General features: G+C 44.6%; 1 protein-coding gene across 3 annotated transcripts in view; it reads right to left on the bottom strand.

The window, feature by feature from the left end:
* Positions 1-18,641, bottom strand: part of DOCK11 (dedicator of cytokinesis 11) — a 1,169,031-nt gene that overhangs the window by 567,177 nt on the left and 583,213 nt on the right. For all 3 annotated transcript variants that reach the window (XM_085607886.1, XM_085607887.1, XM_085607888.1), the window contains 2 exons: positions 18,064-18,189; positions 16,566-16,637 (listed from right to left, as the gene is read on the bottom strand). In XM_085607886.1, coding sequence (XP_085464012.1) covers positions 16,566-16,637; positions 18,064-18,189 — 198 coding nt within the window. The remainder of the gene's footprint in view (positions 1-16,565; positions 16,638-18,063; positions 18,190-18,641) is intronic.

Here is an 18,641-nt window from a genome sequence, read left to right as displayed (position 1 = left end):
AAAATAGAATAAGGTAAATGAGGAAGTTAAATACCAATAATTGTATTTGGAGAAGCATAGCTTGATTATATGGGGATAAAATCATTCAATTCAGATGAGTGTCCTCATAAAAATATTATTTATATTGCCTCTACTGGATTTCATATTTTAAAAGACTTATTATCAAATACGTTCTTTTATGTGCGGAAGAAAAGATTTCAACATTTCTGTGGTACATTCTTAGAATGGGTGTACAATTTGCAGTATTTTGTTAATAACCTATTTCAAGTTGACTTTACTGTTATATTTCTTACAATGTTCACCTCCGTGTTATGCATGTTTACCTTTAAGAACACGGTGGTCATAGACTGTTAATAATATTCTAGAATTTAGAGCATGGTGATGTAGGCTTCTGTTGGTCATTATCTGTTGGGACCAGTACTGTGCTGCATCTATTGAACCTCGCTCCAAAACATATGCATTGTGGACCGTGTGACTTCTATCAAGTGGCAATAAGCTTGAGAAACACCTGTTATTTGGAAGTACAGGAGCAGGGTTTTCTCCATTGGACCATACAGCATTGCAGAACCTCGGAAGTAAATACTCCTGGGACTATGCAGGATGAAAATCAGAAGTGGGGGGTGTTAGTACTGACAGCATCGACCACAAATTGCACTTTATGAGATTTGGTAATGTACCAGCGATATGTTGATGAATATTGGGTGCACAACGAATGTGCAAACTGTTTGCAGTTGCAGAGGGCATCTTTTGAAACTTACCGTGTGCTCTGATTGATGCACGTCCTTAGTATTCCATCATTGTTGCCTAGCTGTGAGCAGCTTCTCCAACTTTGTGGCTGAATCACCTGCTGTGCAACATCATCACTTGAGGAGGCTCACAATAAGCGGGTGTGCGGGCCAGCCATTTTGGAAATGCCTGATGTGTCATAGTAACCAGGCATTCTTTGGCACATGAAGCACATTTACTTTATTAATGCTGTGTGGGAGCGGTTCAAATGTATCATTGTTAATTGCCGTTGTAGTGCAAAAGGTACTGAAATTTAATTTTCTTGGCTGATATTAACAACACCTGTGACTGCCCTATATCAACCTTTATCGTTTTCCACATCATTTTGGGGTATTTGTCATATTGGTGCTCTAAACCAAAATGTGCAATTCAAACCACCAGCTAAATTTCTTCAACAAAAAGGAAATCCACCAATTCTTTGGATGCGTTGGAAGAGGGAGTTCTTAACTTACGCAAAGGCAATTGGCAATGGCGAAACGTTATTACGTTTGCCTCATGAGAACTCCAAAGATAGATTTGAAGATGTGGGAGCTGATGTGGTTGCCAGTGTGTCAGAGTATGTTGCAGACAAATTCAAAGGTACTGATGAGGAGAAATGGAGGGAGTACGAGTGACATGTTATCACAAACTGTGAAGAAATATGTGATGAAAGGATGGCCTAGCAAAGGAACTGTGCCAGTGGAAATTATGCCTTTCTGGAAAGTGAGTGAAGAATTGGAAGTAGAAGGTGATTTAATTTTTAATAATAGAAAGCTTATTCCACATGAAGGCAGGCAGGATATAATTTTGCAGTTGACACACAAAGGGCATCCGGGAATGTCCAACATGAAAAGACTCGTCTGCACATGTTTTTGGTGGCCAGGACTTGATAGGATAGTGGGCAAGGTGGTGAGAGAGTATGATGTTTGTTCAAACAGTGAGCAAATGTGAGAACCTGCCCCAGATCCTATTTAACCTTCCCTTTGGCCAGATTTGCCATGGCAGAAACTGGGTGTAGTGTTCTAAACATATGATGTTTTCTCATGTGAATATGTATTACTCATGCTTTACTGATTGAAGTTCCATTACGCTCTTAGATTGTTACTATGTCATTTATATTATCTATGTTCCAATTGGAACCCATCTCTGGTTGCCAGGAGAATAGTCAGTTTCTTCTGCGCCTTCTCGTGAGCAACTGGATTCTAAGGTGTGGGTCCTAATACCTTACTTCTAAGGAATAAACGTTTTGGGAAAACCTTATTGTTAAGTTCATCATGGAGGTCTTTGCAAGGGAAAGTTATTCGAAAGTGCTAATGTCAGCCATTTGGGTACAACTGATGTCTAAAGTTCTCTCAAGTACAGAAATATTCTGCATGTTGCCACAGCACTGTATGAACCCCAAAGCAATGGACAGGTTGACAGGTTCAACCGTGTGTTAAAGGAGAGTATTGTTTGGGCCAATGGTTTTGGTGGAAATTGGAGGGACAGATTGAGAGAGAAATTGTGGTGGTATCGGATCACACCTCAGAGTATCACAGAGGTTAGTCCTTTTAGGTTGTTCAGGGGAAAACATCCTGTAGCAAATTGTGTCCATGGTGGTTTAAAAAGAAACAACACAAGGATCAGGAGGAGAAGAGTGTAGCAGAAATGGGTGAGAGATTAAGGAGGAAACAACATACATTTAAGAAGGCCTATGATGCTAAATTGAGGGTGGGGGTCAAAGTACCATCATTTGCTATTGGTGACTGGGTTTGGGTACGAAAGCCAGGGTTTGTAACCAAGGGCACAACCAAAGTTGGTATAGCCATGAAGGTTATTAAGGTGTATAACAAGAGTGATTTTACTCAGGACTGTAAGGTCTGGAATGTGGGAAGACTGGTAAAGTGTGGTAAAAGTGGCAAAGAGAATGCTAAACAGGAGCAAAAGGGACAGTTGGTGAGAATTGGTGGAAGCCTTTTCATGTGTGATTGTAGTCACCATAAGCCCTTGTTGGTGAGTCTTTGAGCTGCCTCGAGTTCTGGAAGAGACAAAAGGGCTGTGGTTGAGGACAGGAGTTCTATGGTGTCCAGAAATGATGCTTCGATAGCCTCGATAGCATCATGTGTGAAAATTAATGGTCAAGTAAGATGTGCTCCTATTAAGTTTGGAGACTTTGTGTAGTCTTCCATTCTGTGTGAGTTTTTTACTTATTGTTTACTCTTAGTTTTTTGTTTTGGCTTTTGTTTTACAGGAAGGAAATGTAATATATTTCTAATATTGATCACCTCCATGTTATGCATGTTTTCCTTTAAATACACTGTGGTTATAGACTGTTAATAATATTGTAGAATTTAGAGCATGGTGATGTATGGTTTGTGTTGGTCGTTATTTTCTGGGACCAGTACTTTGCTGCATCTATTGAACCTCACTCCTAAACATATGCTTTGTGGACTGTGTGATTTCTAACAACTAAACTACTGTTCTTGTGGCACATAACAAAGAGGGAGAAGATTCTGGGGAAACTGTTCTGGTTAATAGGTAAAATTGATTGTCAGGAGAGTGTTGTATGTTTATGTAATTACTATGTTCGTGTATATGAAGTAAATGCCTGTACTTAGGACACAATACGATGTTTACAAATGTTTTAATGATTAATTATTGCTGGTACATGTTGTACTATCCTGATAATTCTGTTTTTGATCAGTGACACCTTCAAGTAATTCTGCAGCAAACATTAATGTTTTCATTTTACACATACTAAAGTCAGCTTATGGCTCTGTTAAAAATTGTGTTTTATTCCTGTAGTCACAGAAACACCTATCAGAGCTAAGCATGGGTTCGACTCTCTTTTGTGGAAATTGACTACAAAAATACAACGATCTTTCTTGTAAAGACATGAGAGGTAGTCATCATTGCATATGCACTTTTCCAATGGTTTTCAACATGTGCTTGTGTACTTAAGCTAAAATCATTGATTATTATGACCTGCGATTGCAAATATTCTTTGATGATAGTAATTGCTCTGCTAATGAAAAATCTTGCATTATTTTACCCATATGGAGTAGCAGACAGAAAAAAGTAAAAAATGGCTAAAGACTACCAAAATAGATGTTAAATTCATCAGCAAGTCAATCTCAGTGCATGTATCATACCCTTTCTTTTTGTAGACAACATTGTAATGTCCATATTGATCGGACTTCTCATTCTAGATGGATGCTCATCTCCAATGATGCATGATCAGTGAGGGTTCCTGTGTATTTTAAATGAAACTATTGTACCGTTTGTGTCTGTCAGCTGTTCCTCCACTTTTACCTCCTTATCTTTATCCAAACCTCCAACTAACAGAGTCTGTTTATCAACATGTTACTTATTTTTATTTATAGTTACATTTATAAGGCGCGACAGCTACCCAAAAAGGGTTTCCCGGCGCCAGGACGGCAGTGAAACAAGCTGGTAAAGTACAAGGAGAGAATTTACTGGCTAAACAGCCAGGTCTTTATGGATCTACGAAAGCAGATATAGTTGGTTTCTTTTCGAATGGCAAGTGGCAAGATGTTCCAGAGGGTGGGGCCAAGGTAGGAAAAGGACTTGCCACCCATCCTGGCAAGTCTGAAACGAGGGATCGTGAATTTCTCAAGCTTAGAAGAACGGAGGTGACGCGTAGGAATGTAAGGGCTAAAAAGAGTAGGCAGGTAGGGTGGTGCTAAACCCTGCCTTATCTTGAACATAAAACTCAAGGCTTTGAATTTTATGCGATTTTCCACTCTAAGCCAATGAAGATCGCGGAGGTAGCCGGAAATGTGCGAGCTTCTGGGAATGTTGCAAAGAAGTCTGACTGCAGCATTTTGAACCAGCTGTAGTTTACGGGTTACAGACTTGTTGGCACCTAGCAGTAGGACATTTCCGTAGTCCAATCTTGAGATTATGAGGCCATGGACCACTGTTTTTTGAGTGGTAGTGGGCAGCATCCAAATGATTTTTCGAAGCCATCTCAAGATGGTAAAGCATGTGGCTGCGACCCTGACGGCTTGTTGGTGCCAAGACAGATAGTCGTCAATATAGATGCCCAAGTTCCGGACATGATTAGAGGGTACCGGGGGGTACCCATCTCGGTAGGCCAGTGAGATGGACCCCAGAGGTCTTTATCCTTACCCAGGATTAAGACCTCGGTTTTATCACCATTGAGTTTAAGATGGTGTTCGGCCATCCATGAGGCGATGTTCTTCAGGCCAAGTTGTAAATCAGATGTTGAATTGGGATCGGCGGAAAAGAGAGAAAAGATCATTTGAGAGTCATCTGCGTAAGAAAAGAGAGTAAGGCCGGCCTGATCAGCGATGTCCGCTAGAGGCCTTACAAACAGATTAAAAAGTAGAGGGCTAAGTATAGAGCCCTGGGGTACACCATGGGGGGAGGAATGAGTGTCAGAGTTGTTAGTGGCTGAAAAAATCTGGAAGGTGCGACCATTCAAGAAGGAAATGATCCAGTTCAGAGCAAAGCCACCTATGCCCAAGGATTTTAGAGTTTTAATAAGCATAAGATGTGAAATGGTGTTGAACGCTGCGCTAAGGTCGAGCAGGACAAGCGCCACGGTTTCTCCACAGTCAAGATGGTGGCGAAGCTTCTCTGTGAGGCCTAGTAGAGTGGTTTCAGTGGAGAAATTGGACCTGAAACCGGATTGGGAAGGATGAAGAATTCTATTCTGTTCGACAAATTGGGCAAAATGAGAGTGAATATGACTCTCTAGAATCTTGGGAAAAATTGGCAGAAGGGAAATAGGACGGTAATTAGAAAGAATGAGAGGGTCAGTAGATGGCTTTTTCAACAAGGGAGTCACCATAGCATGTTTCCAGTGAGTTGGAACTACCGATTCACGGAGAGAGGCATTAAGGACATTCAAAATGATATGCATGTGGGGAAGATACAACTGTTTAAGGATAGAGGGGGTAGGGGGTCGCTAGGGGAACCGGACTTTACTTTATTTAAAATTAGAGTGAGAGAATCCATGTTGAGGAGTGGCCAAGTGTCAAGAAGAGGAGTCGTGGTGGTGGGCACAACCTCGAACTCTGCCGCAGAATGTTCATTGATACCTAAGTAAGGAACATTCTGAGCGGAAGTAGAGAGTGGTGTCGTCAAGAGGCTGCTAACGAGATGAGAGTTGGCAATATCAAGGTGGATTTTCTAAATTTTTTGTTTAAAAAAGTGAGCAAGATCCTCACACTGGCCGCTTCCCAGAGGGGGAGGAGCAGCCAGGGTCTCAGACCCGGCAAGCTTTTTGACCAGGCTAAAGAGTGTCTTGGAACAATTAGTAGCGGAGGTGATAGAGTTCGAAATGAAGAGAGGCTTTTTGGATTTACATAAATTGTGATAGAGTTTTTTTGAATTTATATATGCCGTTTTAAGTTCTGGCAAATAATCTAGCCTCCATTTACGTTCCAAGGATTTGCATTTCGCTTTTTCGATTTTTAGAGCATCGTTGAACCAAAGGGCCGGGTAAGAGGAAGGCAGGAATCAATAGCAGTTGAAAGCCATCTATGTACATTATTGGAGAAAGATTCAACATTAGGGTCATATTAAGGACCATTCAGGCGTAGGGCATCGTTAAAGGCATTCTGGTCGAATTTTTTCCAGTCTCTTTTGGAAGTGTTTAGGAAATGAGATAGAGATGTGGAGGCGAGAGGAGTCGAGATAGTAAATGAAGATAGGAAATGGTCAGACCAGTGAATGGGCAATGCCGGGTCACAATGAAGATTAGGAAGGTTGGAAAAAATGGGGTCGGGAAGGTGGCCTGCTTTATGAGTGGGTCCCGAGTTATGCAAAAAGATGTTCATAGCGGCAAGATCTGAGATAAAATTGCTACAAGATTGTCTAAATGTAAATTAAAGTCGCCGAGCATCAAGAAATTATTTGATTTCATAATCAAAGGGGTAAGGTAATCCGGAAAAGATGTGGCCCAGGAATTGGGCGGGCCGGGTGGACGATAAATAAGGAGGCCAGAGAAAGTGAAGTGGGGGTTAAGAATTAACTTAAATGAAGCAGCTTCACAATGAGGAATGTCCACCGTGCCAAATTTACATTGAAAAGTATTTTTGTGAATAATGGCAATGCCGCCACCAGGGGAAGTCAATCTATCTTTCCTAACAATGACATAGTTGGGAGGTAAGGCTGCTGCAACATCTAGACCTGAGCTCTCATGGAGCCAGGTCTCCGTGAGGAATAAGGCATCGGGTTTGATATCGTAGAGGAGATCAAAAATGTCAAGTTTATGTTTAGGGAGCGAGCAACAGTTTACACTAAGGAATGAAAAAGCTATAGTAGGGGGAGACGGCGTGCAAGTGTTAGTACTTAAAAAGAGGTTGGTGAAGGTGAAATTGCACCCAGGACAGGTATCAATAGTATCGTTCATCGCTAAGCAGCGAGTGCAGTCAGGCTTAATTTTAGTGCAAAGGGCTAAAAGTTGCTCTGAATTAAAGGTTTGTTTTCCCGAGGGATACAGAGGAATAAGACCAGGGTTCATGGCCCCTGGCCCCTGTCGGGGCGCGGACGGGCGCAGACGGGCTTGCCTTTGGCACGCCTTTGGCGTGCCGCCGGCACGCCCACTGCGCGCGTCCGCTGCGCGATGTAGCTGCCATGTAAATAAACCCTTGGTCAGGTGACCAGGGTCACGTGATGCACCCCGCCTCCCCTCGCCTCTAGCCTGGAAACAGGAAATGTCACCGTTATCTCCCTCCACGTCAACCGGAAGCACCCGTGGTGGAACGGGGAGAATGAAGAATAAGAAGGCGTCAGAGGTGGAGAGGTAGGCAGAAAGGTAGCGTTTAGCACAAAAATGATTATTAAACTGGTGATTTTCAGGCAGTATTGTAGGCAGTGCACATAGAAAATACAATACGTAGATATGCTAAAACAAGGCTAAAAACAAGTTAAAAATGAAATACCAGGGGGAGGAGCCTAGCGCTTGACCAAGATGGCCGCGTGAGCCTTGAGCTCCCGAGACCCATGCACGGAATCCTGCAGATGAGTCACAGCTGGGGCGATTGACGTTGTCCGGGCTAAGATCGCCCACCGGGAACCGAAGTTGTGCTTGGCGGAAGATTGCGGCCTACCTCCGAAGGATGCCAGGGGCTCGCGTTGGCAGGATGCCCGGCCACTAATTGAACAACAGCGGCCTTGGGAGGTGTGAACTGGCGGACGGGTGCCGCTGCACTTTCACTTTCGCTATCTCGCCCTTTCCTTGCTCTGGCCCGGGAGTGTTTCATGCCGATCCCCTGATATCTGGAAGACCTGCACTCGACCCTGGCTGGCTGTTGAAGTTCTGGTTGACCCTGTTTCCTCTGGCTGAGCGAGGGACGTCTTTTTGTAACCGACCGCCCTGCTGTTCGAGATGTCGGCCAAATCGGAGGTAGACAAGCCGAAGTCTAAGGCTACCAGGCGGGGAGGCTACACCCAATCCAACAATATGGATCGCTATGCCCAGCAGAAGGGGTCGCCTGGTGGATCGGGACAGTCGCTGGAAGCGCAGAAGGCCGATCCATCCCCAGCCTCGGAGTTATCATTGCAGGACATCAAGGGGGCGATTGAGGGGATGCAATCATCGATTGGGTGACAGTTCGAGACCCTGGCGCACAAGGTGGACATGATTTTGGTTGATGTTAACTTGATTCGCGCGGACCTGGGCAAAACCAATGAGCGGGTCAGGTCCCTGGATCTCAAGACCACTGGCCTCGCGGATGATGTCTCGGAACTCCAGGTTGAGGTTCGCAAGTTACGGACCGCGAATGACCTCTCCGCCCGCCGGCTCGAAGACTTTGAAGGTCGGGCCCGGCGCAACAATGTGCGCCTTATTCGGGTCCCGGAAACTTCGGAGGAGCTCTCCGTGGATTTACTCGTCGAGGACTTGGTGGTGAACCATCTTGCGCCTAAGGGCCTCGGCAGGTTTTTTGCGGTTGAGCGGGCTCACCGAGTGCCTGGTGGACGGCCTAAGGTGGGAGCCCCCCGCGACCGATTGTCGCCCGGATCTTTAATTTTCGAGACCGAGACGCTATCCTGCAAGCATCGAGGGTGAAAGGCCCGGTGCCTTTTCAGAATGCCTCTGTGAGCTTTTATCCTGACTTCACCCAGATGGTGCAGAAGCAAAGGCAGAGTTTCCTGGGGGTGAAGAGGCGGCTTAGGGAGATGGACCTGAAATATGCCATGCTTTTCCCCGCCAGGCTACGTGTGGTGTATGAGGATCGGACTTTCTTCTTCGAATCGCCGGACATGGCAGGGGACTGGTTGGATGCGCTCCCTCGGCGCCAGCCCGACGGGGACCGAGTGGCTGGAGCGGAAGGCGACCGGGATGGACAGGAGTGATACCTCCGGTGTCGGTCTGTTTTGACTCAGCCCCGGACAGTGACTAGCACCCTACTGCAGTAATGGGAGGGCGGCGGGGGGAAGATAGGAGCTCTTTCCTCCCTTGGGGTACTTTTTGTAGATTTGTTTTTGATAGGGCGACAGGCACACTGCAAGTTGGGGGGGCTTTGCAAGCTGACGCAGGGGTGCAGGGAGGGGGGGGGATTTGGGATGTTGGGGTTGTTGTTGGGGTTTTTTTTCTTGCAAGGCGTAGTAATTGTTGTCAGTATTGTCCGATTGTGGGTCTCCGGGGGGGGGTGGAGGTCTCTTTGCGTTTGGGGATGGGGGGTAGGGGCTTAAACATAATTAGCTGGAATGTTAATGGCTTAGTGGATCGTATTAAACGGGGGATAGTCCTACAATTCTTGAAACGGACCTCGCCAGATGTGGTCCTCTTGCAGGAGACCCACCTTATAGGGAATACGTGTTATGCACTTAATAGAAAGGGTTATAAATTCATTGCTCACTCGGGGTTCTCCTCGGGCTCCAGGGGTGCGGGCATACTTGTTAGAGCTTCCCTACCATTTGAGGTTGACTCCACCATTGCTGATGATAGGGGGCGCTTTGTGGCTGTGGCGGGGAGGTGGGAGGGCAGAACATTGGTATTGGTTTCTGTTTATGTCCCTCCTGCCCTGCAGGCCTCCACGTTTGCTGATCTGGGCAAGGCCTTGTTGGAACTCCCTGAAGGGATGCTGGTGGTGGGAGGAGACTTCAACGCGGTTGGATCTGGATTGCTCGATAGGTACCCGCCCAGGGACACCGGGGGGGCTCAGAAGTGGCTTCCCGACTTTATAGATACTTTTGGCCTGGTAGACTGTTGGAGGCTACGGCACCCCAATCAGAGACAATATACCTTTCACTCCGGGGCCCACGGTAGTCTCTCTCGGATTGATTACTTGCTCACTCTGGCTGCGCACGCTTCACTGGTATCTGAGGCTAGGCACATGGCACGGGGTATATCCGATCACTCGCCGGTGTGGGCCCGTCTGGATATTGGCCGGGTAGTGGGGGGCAGGGTGGCTCCCATTAACCCCTGGTACTTTCGTGACCCCAAGCTGCGCAGTGCGTTGCTGAAGGCAGTTGATCACTATTTTCAGGATAATCAGGGTTCAGTTGAATCTGCGGTGTCCTTGTGGGAAGCGTTTAAGACCGTATTGAGAGGGGAGGCCCTTTCCTTGGTAGTGGCCGCCAAGCGGCGGAGAGACGCTGAGGTGACACAAGTTGAGGACGAGATTGCGGCTTTGGACGTGGCCTTAGAGGAGGAGGTTGCAGCGGCCACACTGCATAATTTGAGCTTGAAGCAGTTGGAATACAGGGATTTGGTGACGAACGCTGCCAAGACCCTCAATAGGGAGCAGCAGGGTCGATTGTACGATGTCGGTGATAAGGCCGGGAAACTGTTGGCGTGGTTGGATAAAAAAAGAGCGTGTTAATCGAGTGGTCCCGGAGTTGTCGATGGATGGGGGAGAGGTTGTCACTGACCCCGACGGTATAGTCCAGTGTTTCTCGGACTATTTTCGTACGGTATACACCTCGGTTTCGGATAGGCCGACTGAGGACTCGTGCGACCTTCTGCGTGATATTGCTCTGCCCTGCCTTTCTGCCATAGATAGGTATGACCTTGATGGAGATATAACTGTTGACGAAGTGGCGTGTGCTATCCGTGCGTTGCGCTCGGGTAAGGCCTCGGGCCCAAATGGTTTGCCGATTGAGTTGTATAAGCTTCGTCCGGATAAGTTGGCCCCTCACCTGCGCGCCATGTTCGTGGAGGCGCGGGTGAATGGGTTTCTTCCGCTCGATCAACGGCTGGCGACGATTGTGGTAATACACAAAGACGGTAAGCCCCGGGATAAGTGTGGTTCCTATCGGCCGATATCACTTCTCAACGCCGAGCCGAAAATCCTCGCCAAGATCCTTGCTAACCGCCTGGTCTGGGTGCTTGGAGATTTGATCCACCCGGACCAGTCGGGCTTTATCCCGCACCGTAACACTGCACTGAATCTTAGACGCCTTCATGGAGTGATTGCTAGGACGGGCACGATGCGAGAGCCGGCCATAGTGGCGGCCCTCGATGCCACGATGGCTTTCGATACGGTGGAGTGGGCATACCTGTGGGCTGTGCTAGCCAAGTTCGGCTTCGGGCCTGGCTTTGTAGGCTGGGTGAGGTTGCTTTATGAGGGGCCCCTTGCTAGCGTCGTGGTGAACGGGCGGGCGTCGGCACCGTTCGAGCTCGGGAGGGGCACCCGGCAGGGCTGTCCCCTGTCGCCGTTGTGGTTTGCCCTTGCTCTTGAACCGCTGGCGGTGTGGATACGATGGCACCCGGATATACGTGGGATTCGTTGGTCGCCTGACCACGAGGACCGTATTTCACTTTACGCCGACGATATTCTGTTATACCTCACCTCGCCTAAGAAATCTCTCATAGTGGTTTGTGACGTCTTGACTTCTTTCGGTAGGAACTCTGGTCTTGTTATTAATTGGGGAAAGTCATACTTGTATGTCCTGTGTGGTGATGTCCCGCCTGTCCCGCGAAACTGCTCGATCCGGATCGCCCGGCAGGGCTTTTTGTATTTAGGTATCTATATTTCCACTGACCCCACTCTACGATACGAGAAAAACCTGCTCCCTCCCTTGGCACGTTTGCGGCGGGACGTGGCGGGCTGGCGGCAGTTGCCGCTTTCCCTCCTTGGCCGCGCCGCCCTGTTTAAAATGATGTCTCTTCCCCGTTTCCTCTATGCCTTGCAGAATACCCTTGAATTGGTCCCGGCCAGTTATTTCCGAGAGGTCGAAAGCCTCCAGCGCGCGCTATTGTGGGAAGGGCGACCGCGCATAGCGATTGCTAAGTTGACGCTTCCGTGGTATGACGGGGGTATCGCGCTTCCGGACATTCGGCGTTATTATTGGGCCACTCAGTTGAGCGCGATTAACCATGGTGTTTATGGTCCGGCGCTGAGCCCCGGCTACGCCATGGACCGGTGGTTGCTGCACGGGGGTAATTACCACAGAGCGTTGTACTCGAAGTCGTTGGACTTAACCCTTACTGAGCCCACCAGGGTGGCCGTGCACGTGTGGAAGGTGGCGACAGATTCATTGGGCTGGAAGGGTAAGCTTACCCGTGCCACCCCGTTGTTTGACTCCGATATTCTGGGAAAGCTTTGGCATACGAAAGGGTTTGAGAAATGGGACCTGATCGGTATATCCAGGGTTGGAGACCTTTTGGTTAAGGGTAGGGTGAAGTCATTCGAGGAGCTGCAGAAGGAATATGAGCTAGGGAGCACGGAGTTCTTCCGATACGCTCAAGTGTGTCACGCCTTGCGGTCAGTTCTTGTAGAGGGGGAGACGGTGCCTGAGTCCTCTCCGTTAGAGGACCGGATCCTGGATGGCCATATGACAGAGAGTACGATCTCTCTCATTTACAAGAAACTAATTAATGTTCGGGCAGACCTTCTTCTAGGGTTGCGTGATCAATGGACTAGGGATGGCCTCGAATTAGATGATGAGGATTGGCAGTATGCAGTTTCTTCTCCCAAAGAGGTCGCGATCCCTGCGCGCCTGCGGCTGGTGCAGCTTAAAATACTCCATAGAGTTTACGTGACAGGGCCTAGGCTGGTCCATATGGGTTTCTCTGAGGAGGGCTTATGTAAGAGAGGCTGTGGTATGGTGGGCACCTTCCTACATATTATTTGGGAATGCGGTGCGATCATGGAGTTCTGGAAGCGAATCCACGATGTGATGGGGGAGGTGACGGGCATCGCCATGCAGCCAGAGGCGCGGTGTTGTCTCCTGAATGTTTGGGGTCCTACTGACCACGACGCGGCACAGACTCAGTGGGTGACCCTAGGGAACATGGTAGCTAAGCGCGACATCGCTCGCCTGTGGGGCTCTACTAGGCCTCCTACATTGACAGCGTGGATGGAAAACATGGATTGGAGTATGTTTAGGGAGAAGACAGTGTATTGTGCTCGAGGGCGCCCCCGGAAATGGCATACCGTATGGGGGCGATGGAACCAGTACAGAGGGGGCATATGCCTGCCCCCAGACCCGGACCCGCCTGAGGAGCAGCTCTCCCCTTAGCATTCTTTCCGGCTTTGTATTCTTTGCTGGTATGTGTTTGCCTTCTTGAGTCTCTGCCTTCCCCTCCTTTCCCTTACTATAGACCTGTGTCTGATGGACGAAATGGGGCTCGCTCCCCCTGCTGGGAACCCTTTTTGTGCTTTAAGTACTTATCGCCTTGCTTGTGTTTAGGTTTGGGTTGGGGTTTATTTAAAGAACCTTTTGATTCTCCTGTCAGTGAACTGTGGACGCTCACTTGTGTTGTGTTTCTAAAGCTGCCGTACCTCCGGGTTGTCGGCTGAATAGCTGTGTCCCTGACTTAAAAGAATAAAGGTTTTAAAAAAAAAAAAAAAAAAATGAAATACCAACAGAGCAGCCTTTCAGTGGTAGGCTTAGATACACAATGCGCGTCCGCTGCGCGAAGTAGCTGCCATGTAAATAAACCCTTGGTCAGGTGACCAGGGTCACGTGATGCACCCCGCCTCCCCTTGCCTCTAGCCCGGAATCAGGAAATGTCACTGCGATCTCCCTCCACGTCAACCGGGAGCACCAGTGGTGGAACGGGGAGAATGCGGAATAAGAAGGCGTCAGAGGTGGAGAGGTAGGCAGAAAGGTAGTGTTTAACACAAAAATGATTATTAAACTGGTGATTTTTAGGCAGTATTGTAGGCAGTGCACATAGAAAATACAGTACGTAGATATGCTAAAACAAGGCTAAAAACAAGATTAAATAAATAAATAAATAAACATGTTACTTGTAAAGTAGATACACTGCATCCACTCATAAAATGTATCTATATTAATTGACCTTGGAGACTAAATCCAAATACATGTATCTTTTATAAATATGACAGTTTACTATGTGCAATTCCATCCAGTGTCTCAGTCAAGCAAATCAAAAAAATAAATCATGTACAATTTTTACATCTTCATGTTTTGCCTCTTGGCTGTCTCTGAAAGTCACAGGCAACTGCTGCACAGAGGTTAATTAAATGTGCTTCTTTGTTAGCACTACCCAGTAGCCTCACTAACGTGGGAGCTGGACTTGCCTTAGAGATGTAAGCCCAGAGGCACCGTCCATGGTATTGCTTAATTATTTAGGTCTAGAAGTGATGATCACAACCATGTAGTTTGCCTAGAAAGTGTCAGTGAGCCACAGATTTGAGTCACACAGCCGAGAATTTACATGATTAAAATCAATTAAACAAGATGTATAAGAGGATCAGAAATAATTTTTACATAACAAAACCTGAGTGGTTCCTCATAAATGTTACCAAAATGAATTGGTTTATATAAAAAACTAATCATTCTGTTATTTTTTAACCAGAATCTGTTAGTAGAACGTCATTCTATTTACTGTGTGATGAAATCACTTCACAATTTACCAAAGAGAATGACCGTGCTTGGTTCCCACCTCATTTATTTTGTCATTACTCAAAGTCACATTCGTCAAGAATTTCTATTAATTTCTAGATGGTTCCTACTTCCAAATGAAGGGAGTAGCGATGGGGATGGGCTTTAGATCTGATCGAGCGAATATATTTAAATGTATAATTTAAAGGCTTTTGTACAATTTTTCTGAGGGAAATACTTTCATCTAACGCAATACCCGGTGGTTACATTGAAGCTGTTTTTATAATCTGGACATGTGATCTTTCACAACTAACCTATATTTTGTCTTGGCTGAACAAGAGGTGCACTGACATACAGTTTACCATGTCACATCGATCGCTCATCAGAAATTACTTTCCTTGGCCTGACTATTAAGGTTTGTGAAAACAGGTTGTTCAGAAAATATGCAGAGCGAAATACTCTTCAATAGTATTCAAGTCATCTATCCCAGAACTTCAGAGATGATTTACCTTTTAGCCAATATTTGAGAATCCATTGGAATTGCACTAGAAGGGAAGACTTTTTCAAAGAATCTGGCATCCTGCTTTGAAGACTGAATGAATGTGGATACCTTATACAAATGTTCACAAGACCAAGGAAACAGGCATGGCATTATCCCAGGGAAGAACACATTACAGACTTCAACCCTGCAGCAGTATACAATGTGCCACTCTAAAAGACACTTTGGTGGAACACTTCAGTATTAAACAACACACACCATAAGAACTAAGGTGGTAGGTCATTGAAAAGATCACAAATAATCAACGTGGCAGTGAGGTTTCTGACATTTTTAAGCTCTTGATCCTACTCTGGAAGTTGCTCCATTAGCGGCTACTTAATGAGTTTATTGGTTTATTACTATGATCTGTACATTTGGTTGACATATTTTTAGTAAAGGTAAAGGTCAGGATTTTTATATATTGTAAATGACTTATCCCATATGAGATTCACATGAGTGGCTGTGCAAGCAGAATATACCTGACATAACTTCTTTTTTTTGGGCCAAATTACGTTTTATTGAATCTTTTTTGCCATCTGGTGGCACCCTTTTCAATGACTTTGATTTGGTTACCATTTTTTCAACTGATGATAAACTGTGGGCATCCTTTGTCCTTTTGTTTGCCTGTTGTTCAGGTTTGAAATACCAGTAAAGCCTTATTGAAATTTGGTCCAAGGGCAAGTTATTCATTCCACCCCAATAGTTTTTCTTTCAATCCATTAGTCTTTGTTCCATCAGCAAAACGTTATTTATTTTCTTATTTCTTTTGTCATCCTCAACTATCTATAAATGTATTTGTCTGCATTCTGCAGTGCTTATTTAATCTATACTGGGACTGCTCTCTGATTTTTCAAATGCACATCTTGCTTTTGTTTGGGTTAACATAAATTTCTTTTCACGTGCACTTAGTTTTACTTTTCTCATTTTCTCATTTATTAGGTTTCAGCAGATTTTTGTTGGTTTTTTTGTTGTTTTTTTATTCTTTTGGATGTATTTTAGGCCCATACGTGCAAAGGCAGTTTGCATTTCCTAACGGCGCAAAACACAATTTACGGCCATTAGGAAAAGCAAAATGCCATTTCGGTATGTACGAAAGGCATTTCTGGTGGTTCAAAATGCGATTCCCATCATGTAGAAATCACATTTTGTGTGCTTCATGAATTGAACATGAGCAAAAATGAAAAAAAACAGAATGTATCATTTTCGTATGCTTAATATTTGAAATCTTAAATCAATCGTTACCAAATTTAGAGTACTATGTTAGTTAGAGATTCATAAATTGTGGTTCACAATTTCAAAGGATATTGAGAACCTAGAGAGTGGATTTACAATGAATAGTTTGACAAACATAAGTTGCTTTTAAACACTAAAAAGACAATACTTCAATGTATGTTAGAAAGTTTTTTGAACAGTTGCTTTGGAACTATAACATTCTAAGTTTATCAACAGCCTTTTGTTTACAAAAGAATAGGCATTCTAAAGTTATTACCTTAATTTTGTTCTCTTCCAGCAAATACAGGGCCATGGACTTTGCAAGAGCTTCAAAGAAAAACCACGAATACTGGAATAAAAACAGAATGTGTTATTTAAAGCTGCATGCTGAATCCAGAAGCTACTAATTGAGAAACTCTTGCATGCTACATCAGTGGGAATACTATACTGAATAACAATATGTTACAAGATGCTCTATGTTCAATATGTAAAGACTTTTGTTGCATGGTTTAATGCACTACTCGCATTGTACATCTCACTGCAATGAACTATTCCTCAGGAATAAATCTCAGATCAAATACAAATAGTACACAATTTATATACTTTATAATTAAGCAACTTTTTTCAAGACGTCTGACTAATTCTCCAACATCCCACCTTATGTCATCTCGGAACTCAATGTTTGGACAGCAATGCCACCCCCCAGTTTCTAAGTATCTTCCACTTGACATGTACGTTACCTCTGGTCTTGTATCTTTAAGATGCTTTTTGAAAATATGCCCATTTAAAGCTGCCTTCTTAGTCACATACATTGGGATGAGCCAACTAAGACGTGCTATTCAGAAAGTTTCTGTGAAACCATTGTTATTTTACTTCCCAGACTCCCACTCTACAGACTTCTCTATCTGCTTTCATTCCAATCAACCACAATCCTTCTTTTTTCACCCTCATATAAACTTCCTCACCCCTTAAATGCTTTACTTGTGCAACATCTATACCCACGACTTGTTTGAGTATAACAATTTTGGTATGTGACAAGTAGGTAAACCTGGTAGCAAGGTTGTAAAAAATATCGAAAATATATAAAAGATTTTCACCATCATTCTTTTACCGGAACTGTGTGGCAGTCCTGTTCAGCAAGATAGAACTTTTCTAGAACCATAACATTGGCATCATCATGTCTTTGTTATAATATTGTCAAATTCTAAAGAATGCTTGTCCTTCCAAATAAGAATGTGTGCACTGCACAACATAGCTGTCCTCTCTGCAAATGTAATAGACACACGATGAGAGGCAGGGTTAGGGACTACTATTGTGGCAACCACTTGCTTAATTAATGAGGGATTCATCATGGCTTAAGAAAGTCTTAAGATTCTCTTTGGCAAAAAAGACAATCTTGATGTAGTAAGCCTAAAAGACTAGCTTAGACCCACTGATAACTTTGCAAATCAGGCTCTGAGGATCTTATGTTTGGTTTTCCATATCCCCAATCCAATATTAATGTATTCATCTTCCTATCCACATGAACTCATATCCTTACAAATGAATGATGTTGTACATTTTGTCAGTACACCATGAACTTCAACATTGTGTTATTTATATTAGCTTGCACACACAGCTTTTATTTATTACAAAAAATAGTAATAAAAAACACAACAAACATTAAATAAGTCCTGAACTGAATATTGATGGTGAAGAGTGTGCACATCATGGCCTGTATTTTCCCTGCATGTAAATGCAGATTTTTGTGACTGGTTTTGTAAAACATATCTTACCTTAAGTAGTTTATTTATAGCTAAGAAATCCGCAGACTGCTTTAATACTGTGGTCATTGCAATGGTCAAAATTTCATGTGTAGTTTGGGACTGTGTGGAGCATTGTTTCTCCAGCCTAAAGACATACTAACACACACAGTAGACACAAAATATCAAATAGTTAGATCACACAAATACGCATGCAAAGCAGGACACAAAACTGTTTATTTGCATTTATTTAAGTTATACATGGCAGTACAGCAGCACACAGTAGCAACCCACCAGGTCAGATTTCAATATGCCTTTTTGTTTCACTTCTAACCTGAGAACCCATTATGTACTAAAGACCTGATATACTAATTACTGGTCGCAAAAATCTGGTCACAATTTGTAACACTATTTTTGTGAACAGTGTGGAATTTTGCAACTTGACCTATATACTAATAGGTCGGTTTCTAAAATTCTAAATCGGATTTGGTCTTAATGCGACCTACATTATTAATATTCATGAGGGAATTCATGAAACTGCAACTCACACTGATTGGCCGCAATGACAGGGATGATGGCCTGCGAGGGTCAGCAGATCACCATGTCTATGA

The sequence above is a fragment of the Triturus cristatus genome, chromosome 5_2 (genome assembly GCF_964204655.1).
Source record: "Triturus cristatus chromosome 5_2, aTriCri1.1, whole genome shotgun sequence".
Classification (NCBI taxonomy): Eukaryota; Metazoa; Chordata; class Amphibia; order Caudata; family Salamandridae; genus Triturus; species Triturus cristatus.
This window is presented reverse-complemented; position numbering and strand designations above follow the sequence as displayed.